This window comes from Phoenix dactylifera, chromosome 14 (assembly GCF_051530095.1).
Source record: "Phoenix dactylifera cultivar Ajwa chromosome 14, Ajwa_hap1_PhDact_Kaust_v1.1, whole genome shotgun sequence".
Lineage (NCBI taxonomy): Eukaryota > Viridiplantae > Streptophyta > Magnoliopsida > Arecales > Arecaceae > Phoenix > Phoenix dactylifera.
In genome coordinates, this window is record NC_143203.1 from 20198985 (window position 1) to 20218271 (window position 19287).

The 19287-nt window shown below is 38.3% G+C and overlaps 1 protein-coding gene and 1 pseudogene across 2 annotated transcripts; both read right to left on the bottom strand.

Moving 5' to 3' along the window:
* Nucleotides 1-1299: 1299 nt before the first annotated feature.
* On the bottom strand, nt 1300-6545 carry LOC103721680 (large ribosomal subunit protein eL19y). Its single transcript, XM_008811981.6, has 5 exons — nt 6356-6545; nt 2959-3081; nt 2564-2877; nt 1570-1619; nt 1300-1493 (listed from the first exon to the last, which is right to left on the bottom strand). The coding sequence occupies exons 1-5, from the start codon at nt 6465-6467 to the stop codon at nt 1472-1474; spliced, it is 621 nt and encodes a 206-aa protein (XP_008810203.1). The 5' UTR covers nt 6468-6545; the 3' UTR covers nt 1300-1471.
* A 4924-nt stretch (nt 6546-11469) lies between these two features.
* On the bottom strand, nt 11470-18574 carry LOC103721679 (putative ethylene response sensor 1; annotated as a pseudogene). The gene is made up of 6 exons (XR_015973001.2): nt 18340-18574; nt 16729-17646; nt 12909-13277; nt 12557-12823; nt 12090-12217; nt 11470-11829 (listed from the first exon to the last, which is right to left on the bottom strand). The product of XR_015973001.2 is annotated as a putative ethylene response sensor 1 (transcript).
* Between the last annotated feature and the right edge of the window lie 713 nt (nt 18575-19287).

Below are 19287 nucleotides of genomic sequence, written 5' to 3' on the forward strand. Positions count from 1 at the left end.
CTTGTGTCTAAAAGAATGAGACATATCTCATATTGGCCTATGAACAAGTCAAATCATCATCTATCCAACCGTCAAGTTACTAACATTGGGTAACCACTTAATAGCCACCATTAACACCGTAAGGATTTTTGACATCTATAGTTTCATACTCATGGTTTATTCCTCCATTGAACTAGCCGGAGTATACAAGCATATCCTTTAGTACAGGCATTTAGATTCAAACTTAAAGGATAATAGCATATAGATTATCAAAATTTTTCATCATTAGTTAGAACCACAAATTAACACCGTAGTCATGAAAAATATAAGCCACAGCAACAATACACTAAATTTGCTCATTTTCGACTCGACTGAATTTGTGTAATTCATTTCCAGCTTTCCAAGAAAATAAGAAAGATGCGTAACGCAAAGATATTTTCACTTAATGCAAAGTTATTGTAAAGGGCATATTGATGCTTAAATTCTCATTTGTATCTTGACAAGTCGAGCTAGCGACACGATGGGAACACATCATGCAAACTAAATTCAATGCTTGCTTACATTTATTTAGAATTTTCTCAGACAGGCAATCGGACAGGCAACCTGTTTATCCCATGATTAATCCCTGAAAAGAAGAGGAGAGATGGCAAACAGATGGAAAAGGGCAAAAGACCGTGCCCATAACACACCTGAAATCGCTGGGGTTCTTTCTTTAGTTATATAACACATCTGAAATGCTCTACTTCCATGAGTCCCTTAAGACATGATACTTACATAACCCTGCAAAAATGCTCCACATTATTTATCACACTCTGTTGCTCAGATTAGGATAGAGCCAGAGTTATATAAAAATCTCCCACCAAAAGAAAAGTGTTGAACCTTAAGCTCTACAGTGTGATAATCGACACCATTGCAAAAAAAACTATGTAGTCTTCTGAATGCAACCAAAGCCTGACTGCTTAGCACCAAATATGGGAACAGAAGCTTCTCTATCCTTCAAATATTTAAGGGTGATGACCTTAAAAATAATCGAGTCAATAAATCACCCATCATGATGAGTTGATGACCCCAGCAAGCATCAATTGCATGGCATGGAACCATGACACTGCGATGCTGGCATATACCTTTGCAGAACCATCCAGTGTTCGCACAGAGAATGATGTTTGGTGAGCCAATTTCTAGAAATAATGGCCATCTAACAGTCTTCACATGGTTTACAAACCATATACCACATTCCAGGGTCTTCTGAACTCTCCAATTTTAGGGGAGAATAAAGAACAAGCATGCAAGTTTCTCTAACAAACACCTGACAGAAGAACATCAAAGAAACCACAAAAAGAAGACTCCACTAAAATCTTGCAGTATTTTAAACAGCCATCTCATGGTTTGAAGAAACAAAACAGACAGAAAACAATGCTTCATTACTTCCCACTGATACCTATCCTGCAACTCAAAATATAGTTTGTCCTTAAGCATTACTTGCAGTTGATCTTCACTTGGCCTTTTTGGGAGCCCTGCAATGGAAAAACAGCATTAACCCACTGTCCAATAGATACTAAAAGCATAAAAAGAACAGGCAAGAATCCCTACCCTGCAGGTTGAGCCGCAGGTGGTGCAACAGGTGCCCGCTCTCCAGGACCCTATGAAAAAAAAAATCAGAACATAAAATTAGTTGGTTTCCCAACCTAGTACACTAGACATACTGCAACCACCAAAAAGTCTTTTGCAATGCCTGACAAAGCCTAACAATAGCAAGTGATTGTTCAATCTTTTGTAAATTTTAGGCAGAAAAACCTACACCATGAAAGCAAATTCTTGTTTTCATGGGATGGCTGAAGGATGTTAATGACTCTCGGATTACTAGGATAAGCATCAAATAGTTGCCACTGCAGAAGGGTAAATCGACAGTATAATGTTGTCTGGCAATTACAAGTATGATAAGAGCATTTGCATTTGCACTCTAAAACTCAATCAAGCTAGAATAGGAGTATGAACACTCCAATGGAAGATGGGCCTCGTAACAGAGTCGTAATAATGGAAGATGGGCCTCATAACAGAGTCGTAATAATGGAAGATGGGCCTCGTAACAGAGCCGTAATACCACATGTCTTTAATCAATAAATCCAGCCCAGCAAGACCATCTGTAACCTTAAGCCACTCCTTTTTTTCCCTCAACTGATTTATCTGTTAATAGTCCCAGAGGGCCAGAATTGAACTAACCTCTTTGTAACCTTCTGGAAAACCAACCTTCTGCCATCTGGGAAGGCTAATGGGTTCACTATGCATGTTGCGACTTCTTTAAGAAAAAATCATTTAAGTGGTGAGTGCAATTATATATGTCGATGAGGAATCCATACATTTGAACTTATGCAGGCATCCTCATCATACAAATTTTCTTGATGGCAATTTGATGATAACTATCGAGCATTAGGTGCATTAGGATCTAACAGGCCTCCTCTTGAGAAGTTATTCCTTTAAAACTGATAAGTAAAAATCAAATAATGGAATAGAAAACCTTAATTTTGTTCATTCGACGGTAGAATCCACAACTGAACAAACAGGCAGAAATAAAACTTTATCTCACCTGAGCCAAACGCTCCTCTCTCCTGGCAAGCTTCCTTTCTCTGCTTGCCTTGCTCTTTGCCCGCTTCGCTTCAAACTGGTCAGATAAAGTCTTTTCTCTTGCCTTCTCAGCTTTGGATTTGTGAATGCTCTCCATCAGCACCCTCTTGTTCTTAAAGACATTGCCCTTCACTTTCATGTACATGTCATGATACATATGCTTGTCAATCTTCTTTGACTCACGGTACTTTCGCAGCAAACGCCTCAGAACTCGCATCCTCCTCATCCAGAGGATCTTTGTGGGAAGCCTAGCTTCCCTTGTACCCCTGCGCTTACCTGCAGCATTAGAAATATCGATGAATAAAATTAACTTAAAGTCAGATATACATTGCACATTCTCATTTAGTACAGATATACCATATCCAGAATGCCGTCCTTTCCTCTTTGCTTCCAGCGCTCTCCTTGCACGAGACCGTGAGTGAATTTTCATGGGCTTCCTAATGATAAATCCATCCTTCACCAGCTTTCTTATATTCTGACCTGCATTGACAAGCATAGAAATCATTCAAGATCCAGATCACAAAAACTATTCCAATGCCAAGAAAACATTTAATTACACATCATAAACAACATTCAGACAAACTGATGCTACAATAAATTCAACTAGGCCTACAAACCAGTGAACAGACCAGCTTTCTTATATTCTGACCTGCATTGACAAGCATAGAAATCATTCAAGATCCAGATCACAAAAACTATTCCCATGCCAAGAAAACATTTAATTACCCATCATAAACAGCATTCAGACAAACTGATGCCCCAAGAAATTCAACTAGGCCCACAAACCAGTGAATGCAGATGCATACATATCAAGGAACTGTGCATAAGCCTGAAATTATCACTCAAAGCAGTAAAATCGGATCTTCAGCTTCTAGTATTCTTGGAGAATGATGTCAGATCTTCATATGCAACATTAAGGACCAGAACTCTTTCTTATGTCATCCCTCAAAAATAAGGCCACCATGAAGAAAATAATGAACCCTCATAACGATGATAGTGAAAGAAGCAGTACTCTAAAGAAGAAGAAAGGAGGTAGCCGGTCAGGAAGGACAATGATTTCCACCAACATCTTCCTTCTTTTTTTTCCTTCTTTTTTTCAAGAGAAGGGGGAGGGCATTGGTGAAAAAAATATCGGAGGAGATAGAAAGAGATTTAGCATCAAACTTACTGGAAAATATTGTAAACAAATCACATGATTTGATAATCCATTCCTCTAGACAATGTCTCCATACATTGCATCCAGTGACAGAAAGGGTGTATTAGTTAACATTCAGTGACAATATTTCAATTAAAAAACCCAATCTAAATGATGTATCCATTCAAGATGATATACTGATTCCTTTAGCCTCTTTTCTTACTTCTCTAAATCTTATCCCAACAATGAGATAAGCAACATGTATCATGTATGCTACTCCTAGACAACAAAGAGAATATTTTGCTTAAAAATGAGCCAAAAAGCTGTTTGGTACAAGAAAAGGTCATAACATGGTTTTTAAACCGATAGATTATGACTAGACTTGATTCATTTTCCTCGATATATGTAAGATTTTGTATACTTAACAAAAACAGATCAAATCTAGCACCACAGAAGAAAGTATTTTCTTACCCATGCCTGACATCTTAACATTTCCTACCGTTTTGAGAACCAACGAAATGAAGCACTTTTTGGTCTTTTTCATTCGGAACCCTATTAGTAAGTATTAGCAAGCGGGCCCACACCCAGACTCTGACTTCAATGGTGGGAACAACCTCAGCACTCCGGCGTGAACATGAACAAGAGTTCTCTAAAAAACACCACAAATTATAAATCCTAGAGTAAATCATAAATCCTAGAGTAGATTTAGAAATCCACCATATCAATCATATGCTTCATAATGCAACAAATAAAACATTAGTGGCTTATTCTTCTCAAACTTGCCAAAAGTCAATTTCTTCGGATTTTGGAAGACTGGTGACTCTCTCAGTTCATCTTCTCTTATACATTCAGCTTCAGCAAGTCAACTTGGCGACTGAGAAAATGTTTCCTTTGAGTCAATAATCAGGTAAATTTACAAGTTTAAACAAGTTACAAAACTTTGTCACGTATAATAATTTAAAAATAATAACACAGTACATAATAGAATTCTTTTACCAAGAGTTTGTAAATTTTAAATACTTCCTAAAGGCTTACATGCTAGCTTGACCGATAAAATTATTGAAGCATATTTTTTTATAATTAAACTATAAGTTAAAATATTATTGAAATTCCAAGTTCTTCCTCCTGCAAATCTCCTTAGAAAGCTGTAGACTAATATTAAATCCAATTAAGAAAATCTTTTACAATCTATGCAATTGTATTAGCAAAAATAAACATGTTAACTTCGCAGAAATCATAACAAGCAAAGCCATACTCTTAAGGAGGATATAACATTCAAAATTTGGCAAATTCTTTAGGACTCATCCTGAACCGATGATTGAATACAAGAATGATTTTTGTCATGAACGCAACACCATGGTTTGTGGAATAACAAAGAAGTCTACAAATTAGGTGGCCAACAAGTGCTCCAGATTATAACCTATATAAAGTAATATGAAGCTCCAGGAGCATTTCAGAAGAGTGTTGATAGAACTAATATTTGAAAGATACCGCCCCCTCGCAAGGAAAAGAAAGGTGCAAAATAAGGGTGCATATGCTCTACATAGCAAGTTTTGAAGTCAATCTAACTCACTTCAGTGAAATTTCACATCAGAAATGCCAAAGTGAAAAACATCCTTTGACAAAAAATAGTCATTAGCATCAGACATGTCTTTTAACTTACCAACTCATTTAAGTCATGAATGAACAGGTCACTTGTGCAAAATCTGCTAATGTTTTATCCAAGCCAACAGCAATTTTATTTTAAATAGCTTGGATCGAATGATTGACCACTTGACATGGAAATTTTACAAATTAAATGCTTAAATGCATAAAAGAAATAATAAAATTCCTGGACTGATTCAAAATTCGTGTAGGATCAGAGAAACATAGTATATTAGCAATTGGAATCATAGCAAGGATCAAAAACTAGAGCTTCATCATGAACTTCATCTAGCAGTAACATATTGAACATCAACCGTAGACACAACAGAGTACGCCAAGGTATGCTATTCATCATGACCAAGAAAAGATTCTACATTAAAACATTACAAAACATTACAGGAAAGCCAGAAGTGCCCGAAAGCAATAGTTAAGAGGATCAACTTAAAAGATTATACTGCTATTCTAATGTTCTCCCCTTTGCAACTACTCATTCAGTAAAGAGCCATGAAGCAGTGATCATATGAACCTCAGCATGACGGAAAAATAACATCTTATCCATCTTATTTAAGATGATCAAATAACAAGTCCGCACAAAGATAGAAAATCACATCAACATAACTGTTAAAACTCACGATCCCGAAATCCCAACTCCCACCGACAAACTCTACCCTCAGTCATGCAACATTAAAAAAAAAAAATCTAGACATAACAAATACGAAGTAATTGGTTTGATTTAAATTATTCTAAACAAGAAAGAATATGTTTTCGAGTAAATCAAGAGTATAAATCTCATAAAAAAGTAACGACAAGACTATAAGAAAAAACAAAATCGCAGTGCCGGCCGATCTTCAAAAGAAGACTCATAAAGATATCGAAACACCCGATTCCAGCAGAAGGTATGATGAAAAGGATAAACATAAACACTAGATGGGTCATAAGACCGGTAAGAGGAGAAGAAAGGAGAGGAGAGCTTACGGGAGTTGGCCATGGAGATCTCGTTGACCTCATTGGGATCGAGCCAGACCTTTCCCCGTCCACACTTGAGGACGCTCGCGGAGAGCCGCTTCTGGAGCTTCAGAGAAACCATCTTCGTCCTCTCTCTCTCCCTCTCCCCTCGCCGCCTCCCTCCGGAAGGAGTGGGAAAAGCGACGGGTGAGGCTTATATATCTTATCGCTTTAGAAATGATCCTAGGGTTTCTCGTACTGCGCCCAGCGGATGGGCTGGGCCGGGCTGGGCTGGGCCGTAGATGGCCTTATCCCTCAAGTTGGTCCAACTCACTCCGAACCTTAAGTACTTTGCTTAATTCAAGTTTTAGACAAAATCAACATACTGCATGAGTGTTTCTTTAATTACCTATTGTCATATTTGCATGGGCCCAATTGATTAGCAAAATAAAGCATGTCATCATAGTGTATATAGGTAAAATTAGTTAATAAATGCTCGATGACACATACTTGTCTCAAAATTAATATAACCAATGTAATTTTTTTATTGGATCATTATAAGATTTAAAATTTTCAAATAATTTAGCAACCAATTTTATTTTATTTATAAATAACTCATGCAAAACTCATGCTTATATGGGATAATTTTGATGATTAGCTATGACATTTTCAGTGTGATGCTTTCTTATTTAATCCAGTTTCTTTCAGGATCTATTGAAATTGTGTCATGATAATCCGCAATTTTTTTGGATATATATATATATATATTGTCATAATAATGCCCCCAACTTTCTCCTTTTCTTTTTAGTCTCTCTCCCCCGCTTGCATTCATCATTCCCTTTCTTTTAGATCGAATCAAATAATTTCAATTGACAAGCTCATGCTGTTATAACTAAGGGAGCGACATATGCATAGCCATACAACAAAAATTAATTTAGATCAAATTGTTAAAAGAATAATTTGTTCATTGGTATAATGCCAGCTCGAAAATTCAAGCTCCATACAGTAATGAATCAGAAAGCAATCCATTCTTTTTTTTTTCTTTTTTTTTTTTGCTTAAAAAAAGAGGTAGGGGGGAGGAAGGGACAAGCCCACCCCCGCGTAGCAGGCCCCACTGGGCCCCCCACTCCACCAAGCGAATGTTTGATGCGGACAGTCAGAAATGGCCCTGTGTTGAGCACCTGTGGTGCCGGCTCAGCTATCCCTCTGGGGATACCTCATGTCCAAGCAATGGCCGAAGCCACATTTTAATCATCACCACAGCAACTCGAACTTGGGACCATGAGGTTAGAATCCCCGCCCAGTACCACTAGGCTACCACCTTGGTGGCAGCAATCCATTCTTTCCAATTACTAAAATCCAGAACTTATGGTGACATGCCGACTCGAGCCCAGGTTCATTTTGGGCTAACCCGAGCTCTATGGGCACCTCGTCTAGGGCCCAGCCCATTTAAGATAACGAGACTCGGAGGAAATCCTAATTCCCCATCCTCCAAAACCCTAACCCACTCGCAGCCGTCCGATCTCGTTCCAACGGATCCAGGGGATCCTAACCCGAGACGTCTCCTTCCCCGGCCACAATAAATTAAGACCCTTCCTCCCATTCCGCCTCCCCTTCGAGCCTTTCGCGCAGCAGCATCCCTCTCCATCCACCGTGCATCAGAGGGAGAAGAAAAGGGCCGGGGGCATGGTCTGGCGAAAGGCCTCGATCTACCGTCCGATCAGCGAATCCCCGCCGCTTCTTTCCTTTGCCCTAGACTGCAAGCTCCGCGAGCCCTAGGTATGCGACGGCCGTACCTCTTTTCCGAAACAGAAGTACGGTCCCATCACGTCCTTTACGGGAGGTACGGCTTCTTTCTTGGGGAAGCCCGTCGTCGTTTACCGTGTTCCGGGTTCACGGCGTTAACAGATTAGGGCAGAAGAAGGAAGCCCGCGGCTTGCGTTGAACGATTCGCCGGTGAGATGGTAGATCGGACCTTTCACCAAATGATGCCGCTCTCTCGCTTAGATTTGCTTTGGATCTGGGCTGGTAGTTTGCCGTGATGGCTGCGGATGGGTTGGATACGGCTGTGGATTCTGGTGGGCCACTTTATTTTTTTTAATAAATATTTACTTGTTGTGGTAAGTCACCTTAACGTATCTTGATATGTATAATATTTTTCAAGATATCAAAGCTAGTTCTGCCAACGTGGATCATTCAGACAGTGAAGTTTAACAGTGTTCAGCCGACTAGTTCTGCCTACGTGGTTTTATGTCATCCTGTTGTCAATATGAATCCATTGTACACACAGTAACACCAGTGTTACTGGTGAATAATATTGTTTCTTGAATCATTATATTTTTTAGAATTTTTTTGCGTAAATATTTGTCTATATACCCAATTTTGCATGAATAATTTTTAAAATTGATATTTATATGTATACTCTTGTAAAATATTTGTTTTGCTATTCAACTTTTTTTTTATCCTTCTTTTTTTATATGTATCTTCACTGTCTAATTTTGTTAAAAAATTAATAATTGTTAATTAAAAATAATTAAAATATTTTTAATAAATAGATGTGCAAAAAAATAATAAAATAATGATGAAAAAAATAATTTCAAAATTTTATTTTATTTTAAATTAAAGTAAATATGGTTTTTATTAACGGTGTTTGAAAAATCTAGGAGCATTTGTGAAAAAATAGTATTTTATGAGGATATAAAAATAAATATAGGGGCATTTGTAAAAAATAGTATTTTATAATAATATAAAAATAAATATAAATTTTAAAAGAGTATTCATACAAATTTAAATTTGTAGAAGAGTATTTATGCAATATATATATATATATATATATATATATATATATATATATTTATATATATATATATATATATATATTGTGGCAGAAAGGTTATATTGCTCTCTCTTTTTTTTCTTAATAATGCATGATAAAAAGTTTCCCAAGTAACACTGTGGACAGATTTTTATTTTATTTTATATTTGAGAGAGAGAGAGAGAGAGAAGAAAAAGTAGTCCTTATCTTTCTTTCTATTGGCTTAAAGCTTCTATTCCATGCTTCCTTCTTGCAACCTACCAAATCAACGTTTTTCTTTTTTTTTCATTCTAAATCAACTCTTTTCTTTTTTTCTTTTCTTTTAATTTATTTGTATGTAACTCCAGGATTAGCAGGTCTCAGATTTAGTTGTCTAAAATTTACAGCCCTATGACATGTTATTAACAAGACCTCCAAACACAGAACTACTATTCCTTGATTAAAGTTGAATTTTCTTCATTCTTATAACGGTTATTTCTATTAGCACGCTTGAACCCTTTTTTCCCTTCTTTTTAATGTGTGATGCGAATTCCATGTGCATATGGACTGTATATATTAAGGCGGTCCAACGTGCAGCCTAAAATAACCTTTACCCTTAGCTTCTATCTTTTTTAAAAAAAAAGAAAGTAGAAGAAGAATTCTTCCACCACACATCCATTTGTAACATGACACTACTGAAGTCCTATCTTAGCTGTTCATGCCTATTCAAAAAATCTACACAGGAATGTTTTTATAGCAATTTCCTTCTTTCCCCAACAATTTTGATGAGCAGATTTAGTATTTTGGTGTGATACTCTAATCAATGTTACTGCAAATCTTTATCTATACATTCTAAATATTCTTTTTGAAATCTCACAGTATTTGTTGTTAGCTCTGTCTTTGAGAAAAGACACTAATATCGTAAGATGTTGGTGCAATGTTGGTAGTGTTTTAACTCTTTTATAGCTTCATTTATCCACACAACAAAAAGAAAGGGCTGTTGCCAAATGACTACAGAATCCATTTTAATTTTGCGTGGTTTTTGCTTCTTGCCTCAGTTCTAGCCCTTCTTGCTTGATACTTTTCCTCTTAAGATTTATATATGGACAGATAATCTTGCTCACTAAAAGAATAAACTATTAACAATTCTTCTTAATGTTACAATAGCGATCTCATCCGGGAGGACTGGGGATATTTTGGGCTCCCACATCGCCGAAATTTACTCTTGTCTCATGGAAGCCTCCACCCTCTAGCTATCTCCAGGTGACCTTCGATGGTAGTGTGTCGACAAGTGAAGATAGAGGAGGAATCAGTGTTATGATTAGGGATCATAACTCCAGGCTGATTGCTATTAGAGGACTTCACACTTGTGACATGATAGTTATAGAAGCAAAGCTTAGGACAGCATGAGAGGGTATCACCTTCGCGAAGAATATTCTAGAAGCTAATAACATCTTCCTGAAATGGGATTCTGCTACGGTGATCAAGTGGATTCGAGAAGTAGATCGGTGGGGCGATGGCCAACTATTGCTCAGATATATCCAAAGGTTGGAGAGAGATTGTGGTTCATTTCAAGCTGCTCATGTGTATCGGAAGGTGAACAGAGTGGCAAACTGAATTGCCTCCTTCGCTGCCTATCATTTTGGAGAGGTACATGATCTGATGCCCCCACTCTCTTTCTCGACTCTGATTGTACTCATGCTAGAATGGTGTGAGTAGCCATTGTATATAAAAAAAAACAATTCTTTTATGTAAAATCACTATTAGAGTACATGCTTGTAAAAATATATAATATCATTTTACTATGGTCTTTTGAAAATATAAATATGTCATTATCCCATTGAAATAAATGATGACAAAGAATAGTGGATAGAAAATTGCATGAGCCAAACATAATCATGAATAAAAAAATAACATATACTAAAAAAAACTTTCTAAGGAAGGATAAATTTTGATCAGCCATTCATTACATGGGGAACCAAAGGATTGTTCATATTTGAAAAATCAATTAAGATTAAAAACAAGAACCCAAATATTTGTAATGGTTAGAAATATATGGTGAAACCTATTCCAACCCAAGTATCAACTAAAAAGATATATGCGACCCTCTAAAAGACAAGCATGCGCCCTAAGAAAAGCCAAGTTCAAGGAAACCCCTTCACCAATAGATTTGAATTTATTTCAAGTAGCAAAATACAATATTTTCATCAGTAAGCAAATGGATTTCCTAATGTACAACTTGTTAAACATTAATTCCGTAAGGCAACTTGCTGTTCAATTTAGCCTAGCCTAGGTGCAGATCAAATCACCTCAGCGCATGACATCAATATACCATCCTTGTACACTTAACTTGTGGTGATGAATGAACAATTCATTGCCTTGAATCATCACAAAATTGTTTCCACAAACCCTAGGTTTTCACTTTGTGATGCTCCATCATGTAGATCATTTTCTTCCACAACATCTATACACTTCTCTGGTATTGAAGCCTCGAGGGCACCAACCCATTCTCATCTTTAAAGAGTGCTCCAGCGCCAGAAATATCTTCATCTCCATTATTTGACCTACTCACTGTCATTATTTGTTGAAAACGAATAGACGATTGCTCGAACTTTTGCAGACGCCAAGTTTCACAATAAATGTTGCAGTGCAACCTTTCCCCACACCTTTGCTCTCAAGCCAGATGTGTCCTCCCATGAGATTTATGAACCTAGATTGCACCAGTGAAAATGTGATACCAAAGTAACAAAATGCTGATGTATATACTGCAGGCATGGAAAATCTAAGCTCTCACAAATTCTTGATCATAACTAGATTCTTAGAGGGCTCTGAAAATTCATGCAAGATGATTCTAGAGAATGAAAGAGTAACATAACACATCAAATTTTTCCTTAAAAAGGAAAAATTAAACACATCAGATCACAATTAAAATAGCTACAAAATGTGGCTGGAATATTTTTTTGATCATACCTCTTACAAATGGCAAGCCCAAGTCCGCTTCCACTACAACCTTTGTTTGCTCCATTATGAGAGTGTGCAAATTTGGTAAAGAGGTGTGGTAAATCATGGGGACTGATTCCACAACCAGTATCCTTCACCTGCAGCATTTAAGTATTAGCATTTGAAGAAAAGGGATCTAAAGTTTGTCATCTTGAGATGGTTCTAACACAATAATATGCACTTAAAGATGATGTTTTTGTGGAAAAAGAAAATAAATTGCTGCATGGATTTGAGGTTGGTCGATTCATGGCATTAAGATCGGTTGTTGCATCAGTTAAAAAAATAAAAACAGCTTTATAGAGAACTCTGCTCCTATCATAGCTAGATATTGTATCCATTTCTTATCAAGACACCCTGGCCTATGTAAAAGCACCAATATATCAGAGCCGCATGATATAAATTAGCCGTGGTTAGCCAAGTTTCAGATGCTAGCAGACCTGCACACGCAAGTAGAAGTGCCCATGGCCAGCAATTGGATGACATTCAGGAGCTCGAGGGTCTCTTAGCGAGTCTGGTTTGGCAACAGAAGTTGTAATTGATATGTGGCCCTCCTTTGTAAACTTGACAGCATTAGCAGCAATATTTAAAATTGTTTGCAAAAGCCGCTTTTCATCACCAATGGCATACAAAGGCAAGTCAGGTGCCAGTGCAACCAATACCAAGAGCTGCTTTACAGCTGCTATCGGTTTGATCAAGTTAACAGCCTACAAATCAAAGCAACAATTTGATCAGGTAAACAGAAAAACTTACAAATGAATATACTGACAAAACCAAAAAAAAAAATATTACCTCCCTGAAAACAGAATGAAGATTGAAAGTTGCACTCTCCAACTCGAGGCTCCCATCCTCAAGCTTAGAAAGATCTAAAACATCATTGATGAGTGTTGCTAGAAGGTTGCTACTCTTTAATACAGTTTCCACCATCGAGCGCTGCTCTGGAGTTAGCTCGGTTTCCAGAAGCAAGGATGACAGAGCAACAATTGCATGCATTGGAGTCCGCATTTCATGATTCATGACCGCTATAAAATCCTTGCGAGCGCGAATCACCTTTTCCGCCTCCTGACGAGCTAAATCTAGAGCAACATTTTGCTCCATGAGTTGATTGCGTGCCCGCATAGACTCTTCCAAAATGGCAGCATGAGAAAGCGCAACTGCTACCTGAGTTATAACATATGCACTCAAATCAGTGACTGCAAAAGAAGTCAAAGGCTCAAAAAACAATCATGAAAATCAAGAAAAAAGAAAAGCAGAGAAGTTAGAGAAGGAATAAGGACAGCATTTGTAATTTAATAAACACCAACAAATTACCTTCCAGAATAAGGTTGATGCTTTGCCACAATTACAGCTTGCTAATTGCTGAGCTTTTTTTTCGAACATTTTTTTTTAAAAAAAATCATTCAATTTATAGTGGATGAAATATCTGAAAGATGGGGAAAAGGCTTATTAATAGCAAAAGAAGTTCCCTGAAGAATCCAATAACTTTATTGATTCAGTAAAACATTTACAAGAACAAGCTTCATAGAAAGTCAATTCACTAGAGTATTGAGGTGCTCCTGCCTGCTCTATGTCAGATACTCACTTCGGATTGCTCGGGGTGCACTCATGCTCGACTAGTGTGAGGCGCCGGTTTATCATAAAAAAAAAAAAGAAAGTCAATTCACTCGCAATTTCGGCTACCTAGGTTTAGTGAAAATACAAGAGTCCACTGCTTTCCACTTTATTTGTTTTGGGTGGGTCTTGGCATCGAATTTTTGATTATAATAAACTGCTAGCAATAACTCAATTTTGTATGCCATGCTACAACAATAACCTTCTTGCTTAAAAGTAAATAAATCTGATAAAAATCAAAGGAAAATTAAATACAAAAAGATGGAGAGAGAACATGATAAGATGATCTGGGGAGAACAAGAAGGGAGAGGCAATGGTCTGTCATACATGGCAGCTGTCTCTTCTATTTTTTTATTATGATTATTCATGTTGTTTGCACAGAAGACAGCCCTTTTATGGGGAAACAACTGGTACAGGGCTTGCATACAACAAACCCAAATGCAGCTGTTTGAAGCCCTCAAATATCCTGCATTCCTGCTCAAGTTAGAGCGTATATATTGTATCGATCAAGTTCGCAATGACACACAACCAGAATTTTCCTTCATACGTTCTTCAATTAACATATCCACTAATAATTTTTGAACTGGAAATATGGCGCAACTTGTTCACAGTTTTCCTTTGAATGGCATGATAATTTACTTCATTATATGATGATCTTTCACAGAATATTGAAACTGTTTCAGAATATAGTTTCACATGATCTTGCATAGAAAACTTCATTGAAACAAGTTTTTTTTTTTTTTATACATAGCAGTTCACACAAAATCTGAGCGACAGCTACATATCAAACTTCATCAACAACAATACATAGTGGCAGATCTTCAGCAATGGAGGGATCCAACCATGAGTCCCTAAGTTCGAAACAATGATGCAGAATGCAGTCAGGCCCCAAACACCTAGTTTTTTTAAAATGAGAGAAACAAACCAATTTTGCATTTATAAACCCCTTGGCTCAAAACAATCAAATCAGAACAAGCTCAGATCAGCAATAACATGCACATCACACTAGCTTTATTCGACTTCAGAAATTTTTTCCTCTTCAACACAGATCTAACAAAAGCAGCAGGAACAAAAGACAAAAGGAAAGATTGCAAAATGATTTCAGGGCAATTCAGCTACTATCCCCAAAATATAAAGTAAAACCAGTAAAAAAGTATTCAAGAAAAGTGAAGAACACGAGATCATTCCAAGATATTCCAATATCAACCAGTGACCCAAGGTCTCATACTCATGCATTAAAGTATTGCGTTATGCCAATGCCAGTGTAACGAGATATGGGCATGGTACGACAACAATACTTCTATGCAGTGTATCCAACTATGCCAGTCTGTACTGATCTAAGGATCGCTGAACCGGTACTAGTAGGCGTACCGGTCGGCCACTAGACCGGTTTGAACCGGTACCACTGGTTCGGCCTCCAAAAGCTCCCCAAAAAATTGGCCTAGCCGGTACAAGCTAGTACCAGCCGGTACATGCCGGTTCGGACTGGTACGAGCCAGTACAATTTTTTAACGCCGGACCGGACCGATTCAGTAAGGGCTGAACCGGCTGGTATGGGCCGGTTCAACATTCCTTGTACTGATCCATGCAGGGTGTGTGATAGGCCCATGTTGTTTGCCACAAGCTTTGGCATGTGATTGGGAATGTGACCAACATGGCCCAGCCACTTAGCACAGCATGAAATGTAATATTTTCATCCTTTAACCTTTTTGAACCCTTAAAAGCACATAAGTAATGTAAACTTAGCTTACCGCCTTTGGAACATATATCTGTACATGAAATGTAATATTTTCATCCTTTAACCTTTTTGAACCCTTAAAAGCACATAAGTAATGTAAACTTAGCTTACCACCTTTGGAACATATATCTGTAATAAAAGTTATAAAGCCCTTACAGTAAGCAAATGCGTTTTTCTTAGTTGAGGTCCCATTGATGCAATTGATAAGGAATGTAGAGGGGATCACATGTATTTAGTGCGTGAATTATCTTGAAACTGGGTCAGGTCCTCAGTTAAAGAGTTCAGCAACACCTAGTCAAATACTGACACCTGAAAAGGTCATGCATGCATGTAAACCAAATCCAACCCTATTAAACTCAGATGCATTACCAAACATTTTCCAAAGAACTATTTTGACAATCTAGGCCTAGCCAGAATGGGATTCGATGAACAACGACTAGAGTTGACATCTATTTAGAAAAAAAAAGTGAGATGTGGCGGTAGCACCAAGAACAAAAATTATATGGCAAGCAACAGCTGGAAAGAATTTAAAATCCAGAGTGATCTCCAGAAAGTGTTTCCTAGGATCTTCAATCTGAATGTAACATAGAAAGATTATTGAATGGCATGCAATGGAGGGCATGTCCATTCAGATTTTCAGGAGGAAATTGAATGACAAGGAGTTTGCTAAAACTTGCTGCCTAATGCAATTGGATTCTTGCAAGATTGACAATGAACTTGAACATGTGAGATGCTCGAAATAAGAAATCCGTGATCTTTTTCCTACAAGGTTGTACTATAAGCATCTCATTGGCTTATGGGTTTGTTGTCACCAGCCAAATTTGGAAACAAATCCTTTCTGTGGCTTATATTGGAAGTATTCCAACTAGAATGTATCTGAAGTGCATCTCTTCTACGTAACATGGGTTCTCTTAGTAAAAACAGATGAAATTGCTTTACATTTTATGTAGTCAAATGAGTTCGTGAGACCCTTTGGTGCAAGTTCCTTCCAAGGCCAACCTTCACGTTCTCATAAAATATCTTTCTCCAAGTTCCAGCATTATCAAATAAAGACACTTAAACTTTATTAGGTGCTCATTTCCATACCGAGTAGGAGATTTGACTAAATGCAATTAGAGACTACATGCATTATCGCTTTCATCAAAGTTAACACCATAGCAATTAACCATATTGAGATACTAGTAAAATAACAACTATTTTTTGAAAAAAAACAGACAAATGATAGTTTATTGGAGAAAATGGAAAACAGGAGTTGATGATAACCTGATCAGCAACCACCTCGACAAGCTCCAGTTCATGGACATGCCACTTTCTTGCACTATCCGATGGGAGTATCAAAACCATTATTGCGTAGCTCTTTGCAGATAGCTCGGGCCAATCATTTATTTGGAAATTTGAAAGATGCAACAGTGGCACTCGGACAGCAACAACTTCTGGTGGCATATATCTTCCTGTGACCCTTGCTAGTGGACACGCATGCAGAATCCTTCTTGCACGATTACTACTGAAAACTTGATTGACAATAGGTAGATTAATAGAGATGACGGATCCAAGAGGTAATTGGTGGTTTAGAGTGAGAGAAAGCTGAAGATTTAAACCATTACGGGATGGCATCCACAGTGCGCAATCTGCCAAATCTAAAGTCTTCCCTAGCTCGACAAGCGTAGTTTCCAATATAGTATGCTTATCAAGTGTGCTTCTGATTTCATGCGTCAGCATTCGGACATGCCTTCCTGTCTCTTCCTGTGTTCTTATAAGGCCCATCTCCCTATCAAGCTCCTCAGCCTTATGCTTCAGGAAAAGCTCCCTTGTTTTCACACTCAACAGATCAGGAATTATATGCACAAGCATCAACGCAGTTCCACAGGACACAACAGCGGTCGACACTTTTGCCATTGTCATCACCAAGGCAAGTGTTTTCGAATGCATTGTGAAAGTCCATAAATTAATTAAGTGGGTTGCTCCACAAAGAACAATGAAAGCACCAAACTGTATCAACACCCACCGATATGGGAAGAATGAAGACTTCTTCACAAAATAAATGAGCTCGAGAGGTATAGAGAAATAGGCAAGCGCTATAAAGAAGTCCGATATATACTGATACTTCACCAGAAGCTCATCTGCAGGCCATTGAGGCTCAATGCAGTCACAGCCCTCCATCTCCCAGCAGCCGCCACATTCCTTTAAGCGATAAGAAAAAACAATCGTTAGCCAAACAGACCACCTATATAGAAATCCAACTTTTGAAATTGGATATTTCACATGGCATTTTTTTTTCAATGTAACAAAGACAAAATTTTTCCCAAGCAAGCAGACTCCACAGGAACGCAAACTCCCAAGCAGCAACTTAATTAAGCAAAGTTCTGATACACAAAAATAAAATCTAATACAAATAAAAATCTGTGATAGATGCCAGATAAGTAACTTGCAGTGTATCGATTCCAAAAGTTAATATCATGTGCCATGACTCCATTAAAGGACCACAATGAAAAGAGAGATGAAGGGGAAAAACAAAAGAAACTTGCTTTCATCCGCTCCATCGACAGGGCATCCTATAACGAACCCCAGGGAACTATCGCATGGAGCATTCACTGCACAACATCATTCCAACATCCCAAAGACCACGGAAAACTACAACCATTCAAGCCTAAACGCCTGAACTAATTCAGCGATTCCAAAATACCCATTCTACCTCTCCAATCCCCTTCAAGGACAGGGGTCGCAAATCCATTGGTTGGAACCCCTAGACCGCAAAATGTCAATCCAACTGCCCTTCCCCTACACCCCTAGACCGCAGCATCAAATCCAACACCCCAACCCCCAAACACAGAAAACAAAAATCAAACTCAACCCGATCAAAGACAGAAAACGCACCAAATCAAGAACAAGAAACGACAAGAAAACGAGCTCCGGCGAGCTGATTAACGGGTGACTTACACCTGAAACTATGAAAGCGGAGGGCTCCTCGAGATTACGATCGGAGATCGTCGCCTCGCCTTCACACGACTCCTTCTAAGAGCAGCAGGAAAAGAGACTCGACTCGAATAAAGGCCATGCGAGAGAGAGGACAGGAGTAGGAGGCTATTTCTTTTCCCGATTCTCTTTAGTTCACACTTCACGGTCGGATACCGACCGCTTTCCATTTTCAGAACCCGGGGGCGTAGGAGAATATATACGTATGACGCATTTCGCACGAGCGGATGCGGTGGCGTCTACGAGCAAAACGGACGGCGGATCAGGTTTTTTTTTTTTTTTTTTTTTTTGCTAAAGACGGCGGATCAGGTTTTCGCAGAGAAGTTTTTATGGGTTTGTTCGGAGGATAGGTTGACCATGGTCCGGAGAACGACACGAAGTGGAGAACATGCGGCTCCTGTCTGCTTAGTTTAAAATAAAGATCTTTATATCGTAAACAGGAAAAAGATAATTGCGATTCTTTTTAAGATTCTAAGTTTTAAAATCTTAAATTTCATTTTGTAAATAGAGTTAAAAAAGGCTCGCCCGACCGCGGCTAGATTTTGTCCGCCGTTCTTCACGCCGGCTTGCCGGGTTCAATGAATGGAAGGAAGTACGGTTAATAGGGCACCCTACAGTTGAGAACCCAGAACCCGGGGGGATACGTCTACGACTTGCTCTCCTGCTCACGTGGGCTCGCACTCCACCACACACGTGGTATCCAACTGCAACCGCTACGTCATCGCTTACATCATCCATGAATACGTGGAGGGTGTTGAAATGGGTGTGGGAAATTTGGTGCAGTTGGCATGCTCCGTATCTGAGCTAAGTCCACTTGTCCCATAGGCAGCGTTTTGGTGGACCAGCAAG

Bases quoted from the DNA above. Each gene is read 5' to 3' on its own strand.
- LOC103721680 (XM_008811981.6), bottom strand. From the start codon at position 6,467: ATGGTTTCTCTGAAGCTCCAGAAGCGGCTCTCCGCGAGCGTCCTCAAG. The intron at 2,878-2,958 runs GTATATCTGTAC...CTAATGCTGCAG, and splicing joins AGGACGGCATTCTGGATATG to GTAAGCGCAGGGGTACAAGG. The intron at 1,494-1,569 runs GTAGGGATTCTT...TTTCCATTGCAG, and splicing joins CCTGCGGCTCAACCTGCAGG to GGCTCCCAAAAAGGCCAAGT.